The sequence below is a fragment of the Monopterus albus genome, unplaced genomic scaffold, assembly GCF_001952655.1.
Source record: "Monopterus albus unplaced genomic scaffold, M_albus_1.0 scaffold208.1, whole genome shotgun sequence".
NCBI classification, from domain to species: domain Eukaryota; kingdom Metazoa; phylum Chordata; class Actinopteri; order Synbranchiformes; family Synbranchidae; genus Monopterus; species Monopterus albus.
Window position 1 is genome coordinate 567,636 of NW_018128088.1, and position 17,014 is coordinate 584,649.

The 17,014-nt window shown below is 40.2% G+C and overlaps 2 protein-coding genes across 7 annotated transcripts in view; one reads left to right on the forward strand and one right to left on the reverse strand.

Annotated features, from left to right (window-relative positions):
• The window catches only part of rfx3 (regulatory factor X, 3 (influences HLA class II expression)), a 13,130-nt gene extending 8,191 nt beyond the window's left edge, over window positions 1-4,939 (forward strand). The window contains exons 7-17 of one of the 2 annotated variants that reach the window (XM_020618652.1): window positions 1-17; window positions 101-225; window positions 345-460; window positions 970-1,085; window positions 1,259-1,410; window positions 1,516-1,613; window positions 1,775-1,924; window positions 2,050-2,258; window positions 2,350-2,503; window positions 2,742-2,784; window positions 3,157-4,939. The exon at window positions 1-17 is cut by the window's left edge and continues 148 nt beyond it. In XM_020618652.1, coding sequence (XP_020474308.1) covers window positions 1-17; window positions 101-225; window positions 345-460; window positions 970-1,085; window positions 1,259-1,410; window positions 1,516-1,613; window positions 1,775-1,924; window positions 2,050-2,258; window positions 2,350-2,503; window positions 2,742-2,784; window positions 3,157-3,437 — 1,461 coding nt within the window. In that variant the 3' untranslated portion in view covers window positions 3,438-4,939. Of the gene's footprint in view, window positions 18-100; window positions 226-344; window positions 461-969; window positions 1,086-1,255; window positions 1,411-1,515; window positions 1,614-1,774; window positions 1,925-2,049; window positions 2,259-2,349; window positions 2,504-2,741; window positions 2,785-3,156 lie in introns of both variants that reach the window. The other variant, XM_020618651.1, reaches the window with a different exon arrangement.
• Window positions 4,940-8,260: 3,321 nt separating this feature from the next.
• smad4a (SMAD family member 4a) lies at window positions 8,261-16,761 on the reverse strand. Of its 5 annotated transcripts, none has more exons than XM_020618655.1 (11): window positions 16,675-16,761; window positions 15,079-15,434; window positions 14,766-14,940; window positions 14,416-14,445; window positions 14,124-14,327; window positions 13,819-13,926; window positions 13,234-13,284; window positions 12,938-13,121; window positions 12,556-12,724; window positions 11,752-11,890; window positions 8,261-10,289 (listed from the first exon to the last, which is right to left on the reverse strand). In XM_020618655.1, exons 2-11 carry the CDS (start codon window positions 15,316-15,318, stop codon window positions 10,078-10,080), a joined length of 1,512 nt encoding a protein of 503 aa, XP_020474311.1. In that variant the 5' UTR covers window positions 15,319-15,434; window positions 16,675-16,761; the 3' UTR covers window positions 8,261-10,077. The 5 variants fall into 5 exon arrangements, with proteins under 5 accessions (XP_020474311.1, XP_020474313.1, XP_020474312.1 ...); XM_020618657.1 differs by lacking the exon at window positions 16,675-16,761 and adding an exon at window positions 16,632-16,650; XM_020618656.1 differs by lacking the exon at window positions 16,675-16,761 and adding an exon at window positions 16,580-16,623.
• Window positions 16,762-17,014: the final 253 nt, after the last annotated feature.

The window sequence follows — 17,014 nt, forward strand, 5'->3', positions numbered from 1 at the left end:
GTTCAGCAGAAACAGAGGTACACAGGCAGCAATGCATGCATGCAGACATGCAGTACTGTCCTGGTCTTTAAAGATGCTGAGGTGAGCCATGTCATTTCAGGTTCAAGCCGGTGCAGAAGTTTGATGGCAGCTCTGGGGAGAATTACTCAGGTGGAGGCCAGCACCATCCTGGTGCAGCAGAGCAGTCTGTCATTGCACAGAGCCAACACCACCAGCAGTTCCTAGGTCAGCAGCTTTGCATTTTATCTGAATGTTTGTAAAATGTGAAATGCACTGACTTCAGATTATTATAATGAAAGATTATTCCATGGTGGTGCATTTCTTCACTTATTTTTCCCCAACAGATGCATCGCGAGCACTCCCTGACTTTGTAGAACTGGACCTGGGACAGAGCAATACAGAGAACATCAGTCCTGAGGATGTGAAAGCTCTCCAGTCCCTTTACAGAGAGCACTGTGAGGTTAGATAAAGTACATTCTTTTCATTTTCACTGCAAAGTTTAATCTTATTTAAGCTATCTTTAATAAGAAAAGACTGGTAAGACCAAAAATTCTAATAATAATAATAAAACCTTGTCTTGTTTAAGAGTGTGTAAACTTTAGGAAAGGCCATATGTGTTTACAGTGAGATGGAAAGATTCATAGCTGGCAGCTGCTGGCATTTTGGAAGAGGATTTTCTCTTCCTCTTGTGAAGTTTTCAATCACCACTGTCCTAATATCTGGAAAACTTGGCTCATCCATGGATTTGAGACACCCATGCATGCTGCAGTGTCAATGCAATGGATGCTAATGGAATTAAAAAAAAATTCCTTAGAAAACTGAAAAAACATCAGTCAATAACCTGTTATTATGGGATAATTCATAGACCTCATGGTCAGCAGTTTTCAAAGGGACCATGTCTTCATATTTTAATAAGCAGCTGCAGTGAACACTTTTCAAAATTGTTTTCCTTCTCAACTTGTGTTTCAGGCTATCCTGGATGTGGTTGTGAACCTCCAGTTCAGTCTAATTGAGAAGCTGTGGCAGACGTTCTGGCGTTATTCTCCCCCTGACTCAGTAGAGGGTGCAACTCTAACAGAAAACAGGTGAAGTCAAGCTGATGATATATTGTATGAGGTCAGTTTTATTATTGGGTCTATAAATGTCATACTAGAAAAGAGCGACGTGTTAACCATTATAGATAGGAAAATTATTCATTTTAGGAAATGCAAATGCAAAGTGTGAAGTTTTTTATGTTTGTTTTGTTTTTGTATAGCAGCGTTAGTGAGATTGAAGCACGTCTCCCCCGATCACAGCTATTGGTGCTGTGCAGAAACGAGGCTGTACTCAAATGGATGAGCACCTGTGACCATCTAATGTACCAGGCCCTTGTGGAGATCCTCATTCCTGATGTCCTGAGACCCATTCCCAGTGAGCCACAGTTAGACATCTCTCATGTTTACTTCTGTGTTGTGTTAATGTTTGCCATGTCATAATTAATTTGTTGTTTGTTTTCTTTTTGTTTGTGTTTTTCAGGTGCCTTGACTCAAGCCATTCGCAACTTTGCCAAAAGCCTGGAAGGTTGGCTTAATAATGCCATGAATGCCATTCCACAGAGAATGATCCAGACCAAGGTACATTGTTAAAACATTCATACAGTTTGCCTTTGTGAAAATGCTGCACAAAAGTCACATTACTGTTTTTAAAATATAAAATTAATACATATATTTTATCAGATTTGTACAGTAAACTTGAAGTAGGAAACACCTGGCTTTTTGGTGCATTAATTTCACAGATTGCCGCTGTTAGTGCCTTTGCGCAAACACTACGCAGATACACATCTCTGAATCACCTGGCTCAGGCGGCACGTGCTGTGTTGCAAAACACGTCTCAGATCAACCAGATGCTGAGTGATCTCAACCGTGTTGATTTTGCCAATGTACAGGTCAGAACAGCTCTTTGTGTTTGGATATTCAGAGGTGGTGCTTCTGATGGCAAAAGAATATACATTTGTTTCACTTTCACTGTACAAGTTTAAACCTCCAGTTCTTTCCCCGTGTTGCTGGACAGGAGCAGGCATCATGGGTGTGCCAGTGTGAGGAGGGAGTGGTTCAGCACTTGGAGCAGGACTTCAAGGCCACACTACAGCAGCAAAGCTCTTTGGAGCAATGGGCAGCCTGGCTGGACAATGTGGTCACTCAGGTGCTCAAGCCCTACGAGCATCGGCCCAGCTTCCCGAGGGCAGCTCGGCAGTTCCTGCTCAAATGGTCCTTCTACAGGTCTGCAACAAAATATCCATACTGAGATGCATCTGAGACTGTGCAGCTTTGAAGAGACAAAACACTTAACGTTTATGTCATGCCTCTGCAGTTCAATGGTGATCAGGGACCTGACCCTACGCAGTGCTGCCAGCTTTGGTTCCTTCCACCTGATTCGCCTGCTGTATGATGAGTACATGTTTTACCTAGTGGAGCATCGGGTGGCCCAAGCTACTGGAGAAACACCCATTGGCGTCATGGGGGAGGTACAACTGTACAATTTTGCTTAGTTTTGCTTTTCTGTTTCATAGCATAACATTGCCACCATGATATTCTAGATTATATGATTGATATATTGTATGTCAGATGTAAAATGACCTGTTTGGACATTTTATATCTGTCAGTGAAATCATTCCAGAAGAGAGCTTTTACAAAATTAGAATCTAGCTGCATGTTTAGACTACAAAAAATTTAAACAATGTGAATTTTTTGTGTCTGTTTCAGTTTGACACCCTTAACACGCTATCCCTCACTAACACCGATAAAGGTATGTGGCAAAATTTATGTGGTAGAAAACATGCTAGAAAAAACACTGTCGCCAGTCAGTGTGACTGTTGAGCAGTAATTATATTCAGAAGACATTTTGTGTTTACAATCAGCTGAATTCATTGGTCAGCTACAAGCAGTTGAGTATGTGGTTGAACTGGATCTTACATTTTTATTTGGAACTAGCACAAGTGAAATACAGTAGGCATCACACCTACAGTAAATTATGTACACACATTATACTGACTTTAATATTGTTGTATTAGGCATAAAGGCATGTTCAGCAAAGCCAAAATGACTGGACCAAGAAGTGATGATGGGACAATGGGATATATTGTTCAGCGTTCCATATATGTTGCTTTCTATTCCGTAGATGAAACAAGTGGGATGGACAGCGACTTAGAGGAGGACACAGAGGAGTCCGGGGAACCTCTTCCCAAGCGGGAGAAGTCTGAGCATGAGGTTATCCAGGTGATTCAGGTCGGGGCACTAGAGGATGGGTCCCACCCTGTGGTGGGTGTTGTGCAGCCAGGTGTCCTCCACTCGCTGCCCCAGCCCCCGCAGGACCACACTGAGCACATCCTCACCCCCTCAGCTGGTACTCCCACTATCCGCCACTGCAGCGCCACAGGCAACACCTACGCCTCCGTTTGAGGGTCTGAGGGCACAGCCAACCATGTCTGGCCTATTTTTGATGTCTCACTCTCCACATATCTTTTTCTATGTAAGTCTAGATGTCTCCATCTGTTTCATGCATTGTCTCTGCACTTGTGTGGACACGCTGTCCTCTTCCTATCCAGCCTGGCCAATGGAGAAGTGCTAGAGTGCTGATACTCTGGCCAAGATGTGCTGTCCATCTCTGACTGCTTAGATTCTGGATGTGGTGTCATCCCATAAGTCTGTGCTTTATCACAATGCGGCAGCTGGTGGAAGGGACCTGGAGGAAAAGGACTAATAGGAACAGTTAGATGTTTCCTGGTTAGGCATGACTTTTCGGCTCTGTCTGTATATACAGACACGTTTTACCTTGAAGGAAAATTAAATTCCTACATACTACTGATGTCTCAGAGCTCAAATCCACGTCACTAGTCCCAGTGGAGCAAAGTCATTGACTCAAACCCTTCACCTACTGTACATAGTTTTGCTGTACTTTAAATTGGTATTGTCCAAATATCATGGTGCTATCATTGTGTTTTGTTTCAATTTCTAATTATCCCTCCTAATTTTGGTATGATTTATGTCAACATGCATTCCAACTGCTGATAAATTTTTGGCTGAACAATTTTGAGTATTGTATGTAGCTTAAAAAACAAAGGGATGACTTTCTATGTATGCATGACGGTTATGAGGATAATAGGGCAGTTTTGCCTGTTCAGTTTGAAAATTATTTGGTAGCCACCCACCGATAACTACTTACAGCTTCTAGCCACAGAAGAAAACTACTAAAGAAATCTGTGCTGCTACTCGCGTATAAAGAAATGAGATTGAAAAGAACAGCTGTACAAAACCATGTCCTCAGTGCAAGCTGCCTTTGTTACCTTTAGATGCTCTTTAGTGTGGTTTACATAATGAACTGTAATCGTGAAAACAACTTACTGCATATGCTCCCCTAGTTTTGTAGTTTGTCTTAAAGAAATTTCTTAACTCTGTGATGGACCAAAAAATAACCAACAAGAAGAAGCTGAGGGCGAGCCACTTGGGCCACCAGAGAGCTTTTTCCTGTCCCACAGTGCCATGTTGCTGAGCAGAAGGAATGTCAGGGATTTAATGTACCTCGGCTTTATCGTAGTGCCTTATCCGTAAATGCAGCTGTCCTTGTAGTCCTGACAATGTGGTGTAGAGAGCCCGCAGCCCCTGTGGATTGTCCCAGCCACAGATTTGGCTTTCTGGTGACTTGTGGCTGGATTTGGGCTGGCTCATCAGTGTTGAGAAGAAGGGATGCAGGCACAGACACACTGGTTGTTTGCTTTGGATCAGCTCTACTAAGCTTATTATTTATCTGAATCATGGTCTTTAGCCTTGCTCCTGCTCTCACTCTGCTCTCTTGAGGCCTACTCTCGCATTAGCCTTTGTCGTTGGGTGGTGTGTGTCCGTGTGTGTGAGACAGCGAACGCAGACGTCTGCACTGTGTTTTTATGTGCATGTGTATGTATGTGTGTGTGGGTGTGTGTGTGTGTGTGTGTGTGTGTGTATATATATATATATATATATATATATGCCTGTGTGTCTGCGTGCTTGTGTGCATGTGTTGGAACACATCCATCAGTCACCCTACCTCAAACCAGTGGTGCCAGCCCTTTGATGCGTGCAGCACAGTCACCAAACCTTATTGCACACACACCACTGTACTGCACAAATCTCAACATGTCAGAGAAAATCTGCAGTGCTTTTCTCTCACCTCTGATACATTATCATTTCAGTTTTTAGCCCATTAAAATGCTTCATGCTTTGTTCCCTGTTTAAATATCATCTTTGTACAGTGGACCAAAAGTAGATATTTTCTGATATTCAAAGAGAGATATAATATATATGTATAGTATATATAATGATAATACACTACGTATATTTGTTGCTTTTTATGTGGGTAACTGTTTATATGTGATTGTTTTCTTTGGTAGCTCCTCTGTAATTAGTTCATAGACTGTGAAATGGGAAAGGCATAGGGACTAACTTCTGACTCATTAGACTACATCTATACTTGAACTGTTATAGCCTTCTATGTTGTGGACACTATTGAGATTAATCCTCTAAGTCAGAAGATTTCGTTACTAAAATAGTTTTCGTTCTGTTTTTCACGGTCGGCACCATTTTGCTGCAGAAATGTTTATTTATTCTATTGGTGTTTTTGATTTAGATGAATATAACTGGTACTGATAATTATACCACTGCAAAGAGCAGACCTACTGTACAGAAGGACAGGAAGGATTTTTTGTTGTTTTTTTTTTTTTTTTTTAAGTCATGTATAGGTTGATTAACGGTAAAAAAAAAAAAAAAAAGTTGCATTTGCTGTAATAAGTCTTTTTAGGTTATTGTCCAACAATTCCTTTAAGAGGAGTTTTTGTGTAGAAAACATGCTTAGCAGTACAGGAAGGTGGGAAAGTGCTAATACTGTGTGTCATTTAGGTTACTGCATCAGTGGACTCTCACGGATGCTTTAAGTCACTTCTAAGACACTTTGGGAAATAAGAAAAATAACTAAAAGTAAATAAAAGTAATCCCAAAGACACGTTCCTTATTTGTTAAATCTATGGTATACATGTCATACTGTAGCCATACCCTGATCCCTACTACTTTGAAATGTCTGGGTTATGCCTAGGAATTGAGCACATACACATTTGGCTATCTTTATCGTATTGTAGTTTGCAGTTTGGAAAGTCTGCAAGAAAAAGTCAGTAAACTTTGAGAAGCTGAAGGCCTGGGGCATCTTGTTTATATCAGTCTGTGCCCATAGTGAACTTTCTAAACTATCAAACACAAGCTGAGAGAACATGCAGAAGGTAATGAAAATGTAAAATAAAAATTGAATGGATACAAAAACATTATCCCTAATTACTTTCTTATACTTTCCTCAGAGCTTCACTTATTTAATGTTCACTTCATAGCTGTGTAAAATAAGAAAAGTGCCCCGTTCCCAAGAGCTCACTTGACTGACTTACAGCTCTCACTGAATTTTTGAGACCTAAAGTTGTAAAAAGTGATGGGTTTCTGTCCGACTAAAATTTTTAAAATACACTGTAAATCTCAGTAGTATGTACAGGTTAGGAATGAAGGTTTTGCAGGATGTATAATCTAGACTATGGCATTTTTACCTTTATCTCATTGAATAATTTTCATATGAATCTCAGCTCCCTTGTCATATAAATTAACTATACCACCATAGATGGTAAGGTATTATTTTGTGCCTGAGGTGACAATGGCTTAATTTTTTTTTTCTTATCTTAATTGTGTGCTTTAGGATCATGCACGCCTATCATGTGCTGCTGGAAACTGTATTTGTCAGTTTTGTTTTGTTTTGTCCCCCCTTCACATTTTATTTTTACACAGACTTGCGTGCCAGACAATGATTCAGCTTTCTGCATCTCAAAGCCTGCCTGGTTATGACAAGACTAATGTTAATGCTGCCAACACAATTCTACATTATTTTCCAAGTGTCGATGAAATTGAGAATTAAGTGTTTTTGTAACAGTTGTTTCAAACCAGAAAGGTAGTCCTCAAGTTGTCATAAGAGCAAAAACATAGAAATGCCTCTTCACCTGGTCAAACATGGCAGCTTCACTGACCCATAGCAGACTCCAGTGCCTTTAATTTTGCCCCGGCCAGAGCAGATGACCTGAGTGACTGTTGGGTCTCTGCTGGGCTACAGATAGAGGCTCTCAGAGCAGACGTTCCATTGCACAGGGCTGCCACTGAGAAAACACCATCCCTGAGGAAGCATATAGCCAAGTCCTCAGACAGAACTATATATTATTTACTGGATGTGACAACACACTCACACACACACACACACACACACACACACACACGCGCGCGCGCACTTAGTGTACACACAGTAGATTATCTGCAAACAGCTTTTTATTGTATAGAACTGGTTAATGAACAAGGAGAGTTACTGTAATTAAAATGCTCTCATGACTTGTTTTCTCATGGTTGTGATTTCTTTTGTCAATGATATTTCTCTGAATGCTGTGACCTGTTTGAGATTTGTATTTGGATGTTTTGAAGTGCCATTTGACAGTCTAGTGAGTCGTGGCCATCTGTAGCACGCTCTAATGCAAGCACAAGCATTTGGCAGTGGCATTTGGGAAAGGTTTTTGATTCACCCTAGACAAAAATGTGTATATATATCAAAAGGAAAATGTATATTTATTTGTCTTAATTGATTTCTTTTGGTGAACATTTTATCATTTACATATGTTGGCTTAAGTGCTTCTGTGATTTCTTTTTACTCTTAGTTGGATAATGTATGGTATCTGATAATATATACACACAAATTTCACGTGACTCTCTTTTTGTGTGCCGTTAAGTTTTCTTCATATACTGTATCGACTCAAATTGGCAAGCAAACCAACCCATGTAGGGTGATTTGTATTGTGTATTTGATGAGGACAATTGGGGGACTTTTATATTTATAAAGACATCATTTAGTGTGTCGTATTGATGAATATACAAACTATTAAAGACACGTAGTTTGGTTTTCTGAATATTTCAGATCTCAGCTCAGGCTAGCTTCTTAGTGTTGTTTTCTTAAAATTTGTGACTTGTCTTTGCAGTAATAAACGTTTTCTTGTTCAAAGTCAAAGTCTTTTCTCGTAATTTTGGCTCGCACACTCAAATGACAACAATAGCGTTAGTCCGTTGAATTTTATTTAACCATATTCATACATATAAACACATATCTTTTAAAGTCAGTTGTGTTCAGAATGTATTGTAAAGATTAAGATGGGCAGGAACTTGCATTTCCTGAAAATTATACAGCATTTTTTTTTTTAATGGTCTTCACTTATGACCACAGTGGTTCATTACTGTAAAGGTAGGGGGGAAACAACAACAGCTGTAGATGAACAGAGCTCCAAATAAAATATTTTTGACTAGTGTTAACCAAAAACTAAAATCATTCAGTTGATCATTAAAACCAACCTATTACAAGCAACGTAGCACTGAAATGACCGTTGTCATTATTAACCTTTTCACTCTTTTTATGGTATATTTGGCATCGATATGGCTTACACTTCCTCGCAGAGATCAATTCTTGCTTCCTTTACACCACATCACAGCAACCGTCATCCAAGTAATACTCAAATTAAAATGGATGGCGGTGAGCCATCTTAAATTTTGACGCTTCACCCAACATGCATCTTTTTAGTATCAAAGATTTGCCACCTGTAGGTTTGAAAATTGGATGTTAAACAGTTATAAGTAGCAATTTAAGGAGCCACTCCAACGCCACAACCTAATATGTTCAACAAAATCATCATTTTGCCAGAACAGAGCTAAACACGCTTTCCAAACCTGCTGTCATGGAGTGTTTGACGCTGAAAAAAGATTTTGGTCAGACAACATAACCCAGTTTTTCATGGATCTCACCTAGATAATTATCAAGAAAAAAGTTCCAGCTATGCTAACAGATTATTTGGATACAACAGGTAACCACTCCATGAAAGAAAACTAAATACTTGGGCAAATTAATAGTGCTGAGACTATGTGAGCACCTAATTAAAAAATGACAAATAGAAATCAGATTACACAGATGTTATACTCATTTTAAAAAAAAAAAAAAAACATTATGATTTAAATGAACTCTGGGGTTTGAAAACCATTAGTAGAAAACATAACTTCTCAATCTCACAACAGGCTTGACTGGTGGAGGAAGAGCAGGAAGGTTTTACAGAGTTAAAAGGGAAGCAGAGATCTGCTAAAATGGGTTTTTCCAAATGCTCTTTACATGGTTAAAAACAACTATTCAAAAGGAGAATATAAAACAAAAACATCAAATAAGGACCATCAGCATTTAAAAATATTTTGGATATCTTACAAGAACATGAGTTTTAAATACCACGATGTTGTATAAACGTCCTGATCTGTGAGAAAAGGAAAAAAAAAACTCGACTTACATGATGTCAGCACCGGAGAGCCAACCAAGGAGGACTGGACCGGCAGTATACTCCAACTGAAATCACATTTAATATATTCAGACAGAGTAAAGTTTGTATCCAATACAAACCGCCACATTGTGCTCAACTCGAAGCTTCAGAGTTTGCTCTCCAAGTAGTTCAAAAAAGAATTTTGTAAATCTGCTATGGGAGCTCCGAACATCTTGAATTCTTAAAGGCCCTGCATTCTCTTGTGATGGTGCATTTGTTTTGTTCAGCAATATTGCTTATTAAATACATTTGTATTCCTGTATAAAGAGAATGACAGCCTTGTTCACTTCATGATGTTATGCAACTCCAGTTGGGGAACAATGTCAGAATACTTGCTTCCTTTTATACGTGCATCCTCTTGGCAGCATGTTTCCAGTGTGCTACAACCCCTCCCATTGTGACTCATGTTCCTCCAGCTGCTGCTTGGAAGTCACTGAAGTAACAGACCTGGAGTCTCGCTCAGTATACTGACTGGTTTGAAAGACCTGCGTCTGGACTATGCTGCCAGCCATTACGTCCTTGTTACAACCTCTTACAACCTACCCAGTATCCCTCTGGTTGCAGTCCTCCTTTGGCACCCCAGGCCTATAGGTGGAGTGGTCTACTAAAAGTACTGTCTAATTTTTTTTTTCTATACACATCATGATTTTAAATCAGTCAAGAGGTTGCGGGTCAGCTATGGGCATGGTGTGCAGAACTTCATCCAGCAGCTGTAGAGCTCGGTGTAAATGGATCTCAATCCAACAGGGCGTCTCTTTGATGCTTTGTCTTGGGTAGTCGGGCCCCCAGCCCTTCACGAAGCTCATCCGCAGGATGCACAGCCTGCGCAGGTCATCCACCCCAATGCCCGCAGCAGCAGACAAACCTGCAGGGGATGTATCAGTAGCAATTTTTAGATCAATGCGGTACTAAAGTCAAGTGCTTGCTCGAGGGGGATTTGTTGGGTTTTCCCTATGTAATAATATTGATAACAGTAAGGTCTAGACCTTACTTTGTAAAGAGTCCTGAGATTACTTTTGTTGTGATTTGGCACTATACAAATAAAATTTGATTTGATTTGATTTAAAGGCCAAAGCAAAGCAGGGATATTTTAGAAAAGTTACTGTGTACCAAAGTAAAAGTTGTGGAAAAAGTACTACCGCCATACACACATCTCCCCCTCAGATTAGGCCACTCATGTCATACTATATTTATTCTACCTCTTGTGTTCTTGTGGCTGTGCACTGAGCCAACTTTCCTAGTGACTTAACACTTTCGGATGTTGAATCTAATTATTCTAACATTTACTGGGTAGATATTCAATCTGCGTTATCAAACATCTCACAATGCCAGGAAACAAACTTAACACCAAAAAGAAATGCAGTGTAACGGCCAGTTCATTCTTGTTTGGTCTGTTTTTAGACTCTAAAGCCGCTTTTTTTGTTGCCTGGTACCAGCTCAACCCTACTTGCTTTTGGTACCAGGTGCTTGGTTTTCCACTGCAGATGGTCATTTCTCGGTGTAGCTGGTTGTCATAGCAACACCGCATTACACTGCTGTGACGTTGTCAGTGACCGACACAGTAACAGCAGAGGACATCGAAGGTTCTTGCTGTTCTTGATTCTCGGTATGTGGATGTAAAGTAGCAGTTAGTGTTAAATAACAGTTTTTAAAAATGGCGCTTTCTTTGCTCCAGGACATCTCGCGTGTTGACAGAATTTCTCTGACCAGTCGCTAGTTTGCAGTGTTTACACGTCACATTTTGGTATCACCTCTGCTCGCTCGGAACCTTGACAGAGGTGATACCTAAAATATTAGCAGGTACCAGGTGCTATTCTCAACATTTGACTGATGGAAACACAAATTAGGCGAGGCAAGTTGAGCTGGTGAGGGAAAAGGGGCTTAACCAGCTCTTTAGCCACATCCTGCAGTCTCAAATATGCTTAGTGATATTATATTTTTTATATTAACATATTACCCCATCCCGACCCAGTATGTATTTTGTCCTTTATAATACAGTTTCACAATCCAGTTTGCCTAAAGCAAGGATAAATTTAAGAATGGGGACAGTCCAATTTATTCAAGACATGCTGACTGAATATCAATTATCCATTAAGACAATGGAGCCTAATTTCCAGCCTTTTATTAGTCATTAATTGACATTGCTGGTCACTTTTCATCTGTTCATGCTGCTCTGTAATTCTTTTTCTCACAATGCTGAGCATTCTAGCGCCATAAAGAAGTCCCTGATATTAGCCTGGACTCCACATGCCCATGGAGAACATTGATGAGGAGCAATCATAATAATACACTTGCTAAAGGGTAAGAGCAGCAGGAAGAACACTCACTGATGGCAGGGGCGATGCCTCCCACAGAGCCAGGTCCAGGAATGTTTCCAGCCACTGCTGCTGCCTGGGCAGCAGCTGCTGCCTCTGCTGTTGCTGCCTGCTGCTGCATCTGCCTGTGGCATTGACGCAAGTCAAACACCTGACAGGGGACAAGACAAATGATGAAAAGCTTAAGATATTAAATGAAAACTGAAGTAATGTCTACTAAATGACTGACTACTAATACTGTAAGGGTTTATTAATATAACTAGGTCACAGTTTGAATATGTACAGTATATACTGCATGTCTGAAATTCACTTGAATAACAACTAAAAAGGGGATGACCCACATATTTTATTGTGATTAAATGTTATTTCAGTTCTGAGCACAAGTGCATTAACATATGAGTAGGGTTTTAATGACTGCCCCACTTTACTCACATTAGAGCCTTAACTGCATTATAACTGGATTAATGGTAAATGGACTGTATTTATATAGCGCATTTTTCCACAGTGTGTTGCACTGGCCAAAGTGCTTTACAGGAGATGATACACCATTCACACAACGATGACGACAGGCTGCCACACAACGGCGCTAGTCAAGCCACCGGGAGTAATTCAGGGTTCAATGTCTTGCTCAGGGACACTTAGGCACTTGGAGTCGAACCACCAACTTGCTGGTCAGGAGACAACTGCCCTATCTCGTGAGCCACTATCACCCCCATGTGTGTATGTAAATACATGCCAGCAGCAAGAACTATTCAGGTGGGTTTTCTAAAGACACTACTTGTTTCTGCTTTTCACTGTATGAGAATGGGATCTCACCTTGATGTAAGCACTGGGGTAGATCTTGTGAACTGCATCTCCAGGGGCACGTCCAGCCTCTCGATCCAGGTAATAGCTCTGCACAAACACTGCATGATCACTCAAACAGCGCACCCAGACATCTCCTTCACCTTTGCACTCCAACTGCACACCTTTCCCAATGTGGAGCCTAAGGACAGAAAGAAGGGTAAAAAAATAACCAAGAAGAGTCAGAGCAGTGAGACATTTGCATAGCCGTTAATAACTTGTCATAAAAACAGACAAACACTAAATACCAATTGCTTGAATGACTTTGAGATGACATATTTCAACCCGGCCCCGGATAAGCGGAAGAAAATGGATGGATGGATGGATGGATATTTCAAAGAATGTGGTGGAGTACCTAGCTCTCTCAATGTTCTCTGTCCTGTGGACATTGCTCAGCTGGCCCAGGCAGAAGCGATCCCCTCCTGATGGATCCACATAGCCATCCACAGTCACAATTGGACATGTGGATGGCACCTTAAATGTCTCTCCAACCTGGACATCCATCTCAAAATATGCAATGGAGCACCAATATTCTGGAGCTGGAACAAACCAACAAGCAACCTCAGGTCAAACGGGTTGCACTGATTACAGTTTTAAAATATATTATGGGTAAATATACGGACTGTCTTGCATCTGCAGCACGTTACTCACCAGGGTGATTGGATATGGGGGGCTGAAATGCAATTTCATTAGTAACAGGCCCTGTAAGAACATATGCCGATATTAATTATGAACAGAAAATTTTCAAACCACATCAGTGCTTCAGATGTGATCTATACTTATTTCTGAAGAATAACAGAAATAAAGAAGAGATCAAGAGGTAATGGCACTCAAGATGAACAGATTCATCAAACACCCTGGCACTTGAGGAATATTATGATGAACACATTTTTTATTTCATTCACAGTACATTTCGCATTGGCTGGTCACACATCCATAAACTTTTAATAAATTTATTATAATAATAATGTAAATATAGATATCTGGGCTGCCCTGTCCCAGAATCACTGGTGAAGTAACACCTCTATTATAATCATAATGTCCTCCAGCCAGTCACTGTTAAGCCAAATAACAGGTTAACAAAGATCATTATTCTAATAGTAAGAAAATAAAAAGAAAATACAGAATAAACATAATGTATGTTCACATCTGTAAGTTGTCTGAAATGTTACAAACTATTTTTCAGGCTTGATGTGAGAGTTTTGCAGAATGCATCCAGTTTTTCCCCCCACTCACAGTAATGCCCTGTGTGAGGCATGGGTGGATGATGCTGTAGATGCCCATTCTGGTGTTGAGGCACCGTGGGGGTGAAGCTGCTGTTCCTGCTCCAGCTGGGTGTAGGATCTGTAAATATAAATTACAAACAGTTGTGTTGCCAAAGGGTTGCAGATTTAATCTTGAAGTAAAACACTAAAGTAAATGTTACCTGCGTGAACAGTAAATCCCGACCCAATAAATAAATAAACAAATAAATAAAACATGAGTGCATGTTCCATATGTTTTGTATAAACTGTACATGTAGACCCAGTATAGTGTCTCACTTGAGGGTCCAGCAGTGATAGTAGAGAAAGCAGAGGTTGAAGCTGAACTGCTGGCCTCTGATGGGGGGAGCAGAGCAGGGCTGCTGAAGGTTTCCTGTGGACCAGGCCTTGACGGCGGATGCTGGATGGTCTGCAAGTGGCTTTCAGAGCTGGAGTGAGATTGCTGGTTATCAAGGTCATACTCATCTTTCACCAGCAGTGGGCCTAGCAGAAGATGATAGACTTGGTTTAGACTGCTGGGAAGCCACACAATCTTCAACAAGCAAATAGGAAAACTTTGGCACCTCCTTACCTGAATTGGAAAGAGTCAGTCCTGATAAGTCTGTAAAAACATTAACAAGAAATATATTAATCCATTTGTGTAGGTAAATGTTCTGAATACAAACTCATTAACATGATCTGTACTTTCTCCAACCAGATCACAGCAACTCTGAACTTATCAGTAAGAGTACTAGGGGTGCATCTTTGCATCAAAATCATTCAAACTGAATTAAAAATTGCTTGCTTGAACAGACTAAAGCATGTTACACACATTTCCTTGAAACCTTCACAGTCCTTCAGTGTGCCTGCAATGTTCTTATCCATCACTAACTAAAACAACGAGATCTAGCCGGAACTAACAAACCTGTGATTCTTACTTACCAATGCCTGGAGAAACGACCCTCTCGTAGTGATATGGGTTGACACAGACGTTGTCACATTTCAGGTCAAAGGCATACTGGCAATATTTGACATGTTTTAATTCATTCTTGTGTAGATCAGGCCACCGCCACAGTCTGGCATAGACAACATGGGGAAAACCTTTACGTCCCGCAACCTAAAGCACAGAAAGAAGAGGAATATTTAATGACACAGCTAATGTTTCTGAATCTTCTCTTTCAATTTTCTTGTAGAAGAAAGTAATGTACCATTACAAGGAGTATAACACTAAACAATTGTGCATCTGTTACTATACCTGTAGGCGCCCATCCAAAGTTCGCTGTATGGTTACACACTTGCTGGGATGCGCTCCATTCGTAGTAATGGCTGTGATAAGGGAATCCAGCTCATCTTTTTTCTCCTTCAGCTTCTTGACAAGACTTTCAATAGCTCGCTTAGCAAAGCTTTCACTCTCTCCACCCTGACGGTGGCACATCAGGCTATGCACAATGCTCAGGCAGGCATCATTACTTGTGGGAGTGTTCGTGATTGACATCTTGCTCCTTAAGTTTCAACCTTAGGGAGGCTTTTGTGTACTATCCTCTATGCCTTCACCGGCAGAAGGTACAAGGTGAAATAACTGTTGACTTAAAGCTGTCCACGTTTAGCAACCTAAAGGGAAAGAATTAAGATGGGTATGCCAACCAAAACGTCACACTGCATTCCATAAAGTACTACACAATGTCCAATCCGTCTTATCACCCTGACTTAATTTCAAGTGTAGGGAGAGAACTGATTCATCACGTTCAACCCGTCTAAATCAACAGACCTAAGGCAATTTGGAGTGTCTGCCTTTAAAACCCCCTTAAAGGTCTTTAAAGATGACAGTAAAATGACACTTAAGTTAGTGGGATTTCAGCGAATTTAAAAGACATTAGAAATACAAATTTTAGCTTGTGAGCCTATCTTCGCTTCCATGTACTACTGTGTGAACACAGGCACGGACAGCTTCACTTATGGAACAACTCAAACACATGCAAAGTTTTTATAAGGTTACAGACAAAGAGAGCATTAACCCCATTAAAAATAATAAACGATTAAAAACCAGATAAGCATGACTGTTTTAAGAGCATTTTCCACAGCAAACGAAGCTAACGTTAGCGATAATGGTAGAGTCTAGTAAACACTTGTAGCGGATCCTTCTTCACAATGGCTCACTAGTAATTTAGGCAACTCAACCTGGCCTAATTTATATTTCTCCGTTACTAAGTGCGACTACGTATTCAAACCAATAAAGATTTAAGTGCTATTGTTGAAGACCATTACTTTAAGTTAGCTAATACTGCCCAGTTTAGTCGTGAATGAGCTCTGTTGCCGTTAGTTAGCCTATCACTGGGATTATCTTTGGACTGTATTTTATCATAATTAATGCTAGTTTTAGTTAGCTAAAAGCTAACGCTAGTTTATTAGAGATTCATCTGAACAAAACGTTATGTTGGGACTTACAGTGACTGATCCACGTCGTAGCGTTAGTCCCAGTGGTAACCAACTGTAAATGAATAGCTTTATCTAGGCTATCCACGGTTTGACAGTTTCTATAATGTTAACTACCGTGCGTTAATGTTTGGCTAGCTTGCTAGCACATAGGCTAACAGCTAACGCTAAATGACATTCATCAGCTTCACACTACTGGCTAACTAACCCTCTTCTGTAATGGTCCAAATCCGCTACGGGCATTTGTTTATCTGTTCGTTTTACAAACGCTAAATCGTAAAAAAAAAAATTAAAAAAAATACAATAATAATGTACGCTAACACCTGCACTGGATAACTGGTCACGAAAATAATCCCCAAAATCTTCTCCACCCACCACGATCCAACTGCGCATGCATCCGTAAAATGTGACAGCCTACCGTTTGTGTTTGCTTCCTCTTTGTCAAATACTAATATATCAAAACAATGATAGCTAATTTACCATAACAAACTAGTTTCTTATGGATAATCTTTTTGTCTCAGTGTTCTGGACTACATGAGTGATAATGTCCTACTGCACAAGATGTTAGGTTATTCCTAAAATATTCCTGAATTAGTTTTAAACCCAGCTAATCTGAGATGATTGAAATGACCTATGTTTTATTTTAGTGGTCATCAGTCAAGACTAACAATAAAAATGTCTAAATTCTAATAAACAATGAGCAATTAGGCCTATGCCCTCAGGGCCCCTAATAGGCTCCCCAGGTTAACTGTGTATCA